The following is a 7,828-nucleotide window of genomic DNA, read 5'->3' as shown; positions in this document are numbered from 1 at the left end:
CTGCTGCTGTTGCGGCTGACTAGCAGCATCTGGTTGGTCCAATATAATCCACCCAGGCTAAGAGATACAATATTAACTACCTTTAATTAATATTGCCAAAGTTGAAAAAATATCTCATTATATTAAACCACCCCCTTTTTAAGGTGCAATTCCACTACATCTTAAGCCAAGAAGATTGGTTCTGGGTTTTACTGTGTATACTTCTCAAGAAATTACAGGACAAGCGATGCATGCAAAAATCTTATTTTTAACTCACGTTACTTCAACGTATTAGCATCAAAAGTTGTTTATTCTAGGAAAATAAACAACATTCATAGAACAGATTAAAAAAAATCATTTCACACATATGCTGCAGGTGTACTAGTCAGATGAGTATATCATTTTGTAACAGAAAGTTTAATTACAGCAAAGGTGGTAATGCTGATAAGAGTTGTTTAAGGCCTTGAGAAGAAATCTATTGATCTAAATGATGTGCTTACAAAAGATTACAATTTTGAAGTAGTCAAGATCAAAATATCAGAGAGAGTTGAAACTCTAAAACCAGCAAGATGCCAGTGCAAGATGCCGGTGTCTGGCTAGCTGGGGCCAAACTAGTGTTTGAGAACAGGAGAGAAAATACTGGGCAATGAGACTTCCCTTCACTCTAAAACAAGAGTTACACAGCCATATGGCAAGTCAGTACCAGAACAAAACCAAAAGCCTAATGTATGTTGTCTTTCTTAGATATACTGACAAAGCCATTCCTTTAGTTAGAAAAACTGCTCCAGAATTTTATACAGACTTACAACTTTTATAAGATACAAACAACCGTTTTTAACTGGTTTGTTTCTAAACCACTATTTATAGCGTAGTGATTCCTAACATTCAATTTTACTTTAATGACCCTTAATAGCTGAAGATCGACCATTTGCTAAGCTTTTCAGCAACAAATACATCATTTCCCACCTCCAATTCTTCGGCCTGTTCTGTGGTTTCATCTTCAGACCCATTGCTTTTAGGTAAGTAAGTCATTTTTAATCTAAGGTGGCCTTTAACTCTTGATTTATGGCTGCAGAAGAGAAAAGAAAATGTTCTTATTGGGCACTTGTGAAATTGTTACCTGGAAATAAAATACCCGAAAAAGCACAGTTAGAGGATTACTCTTAAGTTTCTCAAAACAAACTTGGCTTTTTATAGTTTAAATTAATGAAGTTCTATAATGGTATTGAGTCTTTAGACTTCTGAATACACCTTGATATTATGTATCGCAACTGGAAACCTTTCTTTCCAACTCACTCTTCCGCCAACTTCCCCAGTATCCAATGCATAACAACAAAGAACAAGAAAATAAGAATGGCAACTTAATTCATATAATTATAATAATTTGACAATCTATCAAGCATTATTTCATCCTACAGGACTGCTTTTCCTAAAACTTTAACTTACAGCACACTTATATACTTCAGCGTCTGCCTCCCTGTATTTAGCTTAATGCATCGTTAGAAGCCTGAAAACAGGAATTCTCCACATTGATTTGATTTAATAATTTCACTTAGTAAAGAAATCTGCCAAATTATCTTGTCTGTTGGACTACTGGTATTAAAAAATAAAGAAAATAAGAGTCATGAAAATATCACTAGTGAGTCAACTGGATACCTGCACATCATCTGATTAAAATAAGGAAAAAAAGAAAACCAAACCCCTCCAATCACTAAGGTCTAATGCTTTGCCTTTTTTTTTTTTCTATACAGAAAAACTGAATTAGATTTTTCTGATATCCAGAAAAACATTTCATGTTCCATTATAAACACATTAATTCAGATTGTATTTTGGTTTCAGAAAAGCCCACATCCCTATGAAAGAGGAAGTAACCTACTATCTTACTCTCCAATACAATAGTTCAAGTAATTCATTTCAGAGTATTAACACATTAACAATTCTTACTCAGCATGAGGTATTGGGATGGTAGCAACCTTATTATTAGTATTCCTGCCTAAGTAAATGCAAACATGAGTAAAACTGAAGAACATGCATTGACAATACTGAAGTATCTAAAAGTTACAATAAGATTTCAAGGCAGAAAGGAGTCCAAACCTACGGCAGGATCTTACTACACAGCACTGCCAAATTCATGTGGCAGCCCGTACAAGAAGAGGTCAGATCCCTGACTAACAAAAAGTAACTGAAGTTAATTTATGAAGAGACAATAAACATTACTCTTCACTCATTGATAGGATAGGACATGTTAAATTCAGAAAAATAGGAGATCAAAATGAAACCTGACAGTCACTAACTCTGTTAAACCACGGAGCTGCTGCAAGTCAAGAGGTGTAAAATACTTTAAAAAACACTTTTTCTGCTACTTAATGTTGCTGAGAAATATCTGTAGATCCCACATGCTCTGATATTATTTCTAAATGGGAACCTATTATCTGAAAAATGTTGGCATGCTTTTATGTATTTTATTTCTAATACAAGTTGCTAAAACCCACTCATATTTAGGTTAAGAATCCACATTTTAAAAACAAACATGAAACGCAGAACACTGATATCGGTGTCAAAGTGTTACCCATCATTTCAAAATTCACTGTTTTCTTAACACAGGCCTTCCTAAATGTTAAGCAGCTTTTCAGTTTAAGTTTTGTTATGTTTATAGTTAAGGTCACATGAAACTGCTCACATGAAACAGGTAAACAAAAAAGACAGGAAAGCAGGAAACAATTTCAAGTTGAAAAGGAATAAATGAGTTACAGCACAAAATTGGTCACTGATTTCACTGTTCAGTGAAACAATAAATTGTTCAGATTAAGTTTTAAAGTGAATTATATCATGGGCTGAAGAAAAATGGTTTATTTTTACCACATAATCTAAGTATTTAAACAAATGATGATTTTTTAGTAAAACCACAAATATCTTACTCTGTTGATGCTCAGATTTCTTTGAGTAAAACGTAAAAATTTAGACAGTATTTACATATGTACAAGTAATTGTATAACTGCATTGTTTACATATGAAAGTTAGAATTTCTGTGGGGTATTTACTAACCTTCTTGGATGAAGAACAAAATCCTTAAATGTATATGGTCTCTCCATACTTGGATTTTCTGTCTGAAATAAGACAAGTTTTTTCAAGAAAAATTTGTATCAACCACTTGAAGTTAAAGAAAATTATCAGAAATTTACAATCAGTTTCTTCAAAAGCAACAGGTTTGGGTACAGTAATAGCAATACCAGCTTTAGTAATAAGGGTAATTCCTCATTTCAAGAAAAAAAATTACCTTTCAGTACACACATATATTAGTTTCTAAAGCACAGAAAAAAAACCTGTTTAGCCTGAAATCAAGAAACAGATCCTCAATTTTCGCATTTAAAATATCTACGATAACTCTTTTTCCTCTCTCCATATTTTTCAAATATTTTTATACAAAATTTATAGAAAAAGTAATTTCTAGCTTTAGGATTTAGGGATAAAAAATAATCACGGAACAACATTCTGAGAATATCTCTGTTCTGATTCACAAAAGTGAACTTAGTCAACAGAAAGAATCACAGAGATAAACAGACATAATTTTATAAATACACATCTCAGGTACAGGTAGAGAGATACACCAGGGATCATTAAAGAAAACAAAAATATTTATTGTTCTGGTTAACATAAATGTTTATAATCCAGACCAAGTTCTGCAATTCCTACAAAAACATTTGATATTTACAATGCTATAGATTTAGGAACATTTGTAAATCTATTTTTTGAGGCTTTTCCTTCTACTTTTTCAGCTGTTTGTAAATTCTGGGGAGTAACTCTAGACTCTCATCAATATATTTTAACTGTTTAAAGAAGTACTGTACCATATGAGGAAAAACTTGGAACTGCTATATATTTGCAGGCCTTTTAATTAAGACCAATGGTACATGATGAAATCTTTGAAGGTTGAACTAATTCAGAAAATACTAAAACAGTATTTGCAAAAAATATCTAATATTTGTCAACATTTGATTGGAAAGAAAAAAAAATCCAGAATCTAAAGGTTTGACGTTAAGTTAGAGGTTTCAGAATTTTCGTTAGAACTGTCAAGCTTGTTATGAAGAAGTCCTAAGACTAAGCTACGTTTTACTGAATGTGATAACTTTTACATTGAATCTCAGAAAAAAAACCCACTTCTCTTTTATTTCAGACATTTCAGTGTAAACTTTTATTAATACCATATAGAAATACTACACTCAAGTTGAAATGTTTCACCTTCACTCAGTTAAAATGCAGATCTTCAATCCTCTAATGATATATGTGTTACACTGGTATTATCCATAAACCAGGTTCCAGACTTATAAAATTATTTGTCTTCCAACTAAGGTATGTACTTCTTTGAAACTGAAATGGAATTAAGCTTGGGTTTTGGCTTTGTGGTTTTCTGGGGTTCCCCTCCCCCATGACATTATTTCTACCAACACACACATTCAGACACTGTGGAAATACATCACAGAGGAGAGAAAAAGAAAAATGTATCTTCTTAATCTAAGTTTTATAATTATTTTTCAGACTTTCAAAAACAAGAGTTGCTTTAGATTCAATGCTTGGATTAATACATTTTGGTTTTGGAAAGAGCAAATCCCTATCTGCAAACTATCTTACCTTGCAGATGGGGGTGAGTAGTTAGTATGATCTCGCATCCCACGTACAGCGGGAAACGGGACAGATCTGTAACTACTCCTGACACGGTTCTTACCAGAATTAAACTATTTTGCCACATCTGTCTTGTTAGCCTGTCTTTAAGACAGCTGATGATAAATCTTATTATTTGTTAATGTTTTGAGACCTCAGAAGAAAATGAAAAGGCTTACTTATTTCTACGTTATTGGTGATCTTTCTTTAAAACTAACAACGTGCTTTGCAAAAGGAGTACAAAAACAAAAAGTACTAAGCAACACTAGCTCTGCTTCCACTTTCCCTCTTCTTTACCTGTTTATGGAAATAAGGAATATTAAATTTTTAGACCTTAAACAAAAATATTTAATGAAATATGACAATAATTACAATCTCTTCTTCTTGTCTTTAAAACGGATTCAAATCTCACATTTTTATTCTTGAAAAAGCTAAAAGCACTCCTAACTCCTGTAGCAGCAGAAACCAACATCCAAGCACAAGGTAACCTACATTTTATGTTTAATATCAGCACTAAAAAACCCCTAACAAATCCACAAAAGAAAACCAAACAAAAATACTCACTGAGCTGGGGAATTTAATCACTTAAATTATCACTACAGTTAACTTCCTCAGATGACAATTGCATACAGAATAATTTCTCCCTCTCACAGTCTTCAAAGAAAAATAAACAAAAATACAAACCGGTAACTGATAAAGAGGAATATCCACTTGTCCAAGAAAATCATCTCGAGTCTATGGAAAATAAAAACAAACAAAAAACATAGAAAATTTAAGGTGGTGAGTGTTTAAAAAACATTGTTCTAAAGCCCTAATAGCATAGCAATGCTTTCTAAGAATTTGAAGACACTCTTAAATTATAGACAATAAAACTTGTTCTGTACAGAATAAGTTCTGATTGACACAACACTCAGAGCCTTGGACAGTTCTGCCTCCCTTAAAATAAATGCGGTTTGAGAGAGCTGATGGTGGAGATTTAGATGGTATTTTAAATCACATAGACTAATGCTGTTCAAACAGGAGAGAGTTGTTCAGCATCAGGACTGAGATTCTCAGCATCTCCAGCAGAAACATCCCCCTAAAGAGCAAAGAGTAAAGACACTTTTTCCCTTAGCTGTTTCAGTAAAATGATTGTCTTGGTATATGCTTATGCAGCTAAACATTTATCACAGATTAGCATAGAACTGGAGACCCTTCTCCTATGAGCACCTGACAATTTCTGTAAGCCCAGGCAGCTGTTGAAAACAGGCACATGTAAGCTTTTTTTTTTTTTCCCCCTTTTCAAAATAATACAAGTACTGTCAAAAAGATGAAGCAAAAATAAGTTTTATCTGTGATAAGTGCTTTGGAAGTTCCAGCAACTCCAGCAGTCCCAAGCCTGGGAGCAGGAGCTTCAAGTCTGGCATCTCCCCTGCCTGACATTCCTGTTGACATCTAAAAATGTGCTAAAATTCATTATATCTATGAAAAAATACCATTTACCTAAGCACATTGTGAAGTTTAGTTTTAACAACTACAATTGGAAAGATACTGCCCTGACTTGGATGTCTGGACTGTCCGACTACAGCCAGACTGAATACAGCAACGTTGCAGTCTGATTCCCTCCAGCCTACGCTGTAGCATCAAGGGAGAGACTGACCATTGCACAGTTTACTTTTGATCATTAATTTTTGCCTGCCAAATAAATTAAGATTTCAGCAACTTACATAGGTAATTTCAGTATTAGCCAATAATCACGGCCAACAGTCAAAGTACTTTACTTGACTTCTTACTGGATTACTGGAGCATATGCTGAGTTGTTTCAAGTTCATTTGTGATTTGAAAGCCTTTGTGAACCTCCACAAAAGCAGGAAAATGTATTATATGGGTCATTTAACATGAAGACATATCACCGCCTGTGTGCTAAAATCAAGGGGGCATGAAATTTTTAAGAGGTATGTGTAAGCCTATAGCATTTTTCAAAAATCTACACTGTAACAAGACGATGCTTTCTTTTGCACAGAGTAAGGAACTGTGAAATGTCCTCAGCAGTGTAGCCTGGGCAGCCTCAGGCTTTCTAGTCTTCCTGTTTTTTCCACCTAACAAAAGATTTGGTGCTCATTCTTTCCTAAATCTGTTGGTCTACCACAAGTTTTTCTTCAAACACATCACCCAAGGGTTCTGATGGCAATCTTCCATAAAGTTTTTCACTATGAGGCTCTGCATCTCGCTGATACCTATTTCCTCCACTTCAGGGCAAAGCCATGTGTTTCACCTTTCTTCTAGAATGACTATATTTTTAATTTTCAATGCCAATGTTTTACAGTATTAAAAAAGAGTAGAATTAGACTGGAATTTTAGTCCCATTGATGGCATTCTCTATTCAAACAGCTCTGACATTAAAGGCTACAGGTAGTTCTTCAAACAGTTCTCTCTCCCTTAATAATTCCAGTACCTCTTTTCTTTACCTCTGTTGTCTTAAGTTTGTCCATGTCATCTTTAAATTGTACACGTATATGGAGAACCAGTGCCTCACATTTGTATAAGCTCTAATTTTTACACCTCCAGAAAAGCACACCTAGACTGCAGAGCTTGTCTTAGATGGTAACATGTTAGAAATCTAGAGATACATAAACTCTAAATTGGATTCGTAGCATGTGTGTCTTATACTCAGATTTGAAGGGGAAGGGAGCAGAAATAAAAACAGAACACCTACCTTTTCAGTTCACAAACTCATTTGAGATAGAAAGCTGCAACAGGTTTTCATACTCAAAGAGTCTGAAGCTTCCCTGAGCTACTGAAGGAAAACTTTCTGTATTATTACAGACCACAAGCTTCTGGAAAAATATAGCTATCATTTTTGCCTATGAGGTTCTTTTTAAAATGGCACGGCACATACCTTAGACATGTTAAAAGGCTTAGTATTTGTAAAGTTCTTGGCAATCCTCAAGTGGAACATGCCTTTCAAATAAATTACTGGAATGTGGGACAAAAGTCTGCTGTATTTTAGAAAACCTCAGAACATTGTGTTTGTTACCAGCATTATTTTAGTACAGGCTCCTGTTATTCACTTTATTATTCTGCTGTCTCTCTTGCTATTTTTAGCAGAGCTAGCCGCGATAACCAACCTTTAACAGTACCTTCTCCTCCAGCCAGACAGTAAAATCCTCCAGTGGAGATTTTTGTTGACCTCCAAACAACTAATACATAG

At 34.3% G+C, this 7,828-nt stretch overlaps 1 protein-coding gene across 1 annotated transcript in view; it reads right to left on the bottom strand.

Moving 5' to 3' along the window:
* The window catches only part of LOC104471532 (E3 ubiquitin-protein ligase NEDD4-like), a 46,302-nt gene that overhangs the window by 18,028 nt on the left and 20,446 nt on the right, over positions 1–7,828 (bottom strand). The window contains 4 exon segments of the mRNA XM_010086905.1: positions 1–57; positions 946–1,048; positions 3,025–3,086; positions 5,323–5,373. Of these exon segments, the coding sequence (XP_010085207.1) occupies positions 1–57; positions 946–1,048; positions 3,025–3,071 (207 nt within the window). The 5' untranslated portion in view covers positions 3,072–3,086; positions 5,323–5,373.

The sequence above is a fragment of the Pterocles gutturalis genome, unplaced genomic scaffold (genome assembly GCF_000699245.1).
Source record: "Pterocles gutturalis isolate BGI_N339 unplaced genomic scaffold, ASM69924v1 scaffold30081, whole genome shotgun sequence".
NCBI classification, from domain to species: Eukaryota; Metazoa; Chordata; class Aves; order Pterocliformes; family Pteroclidae; genus Pterocles; species Pterocles gutturalis.
The sequence above is the reverse complement of the archived record's forward strand: the minus strand, read 5'-3'. Positions and strand labels throughout refer to the sequence as shown.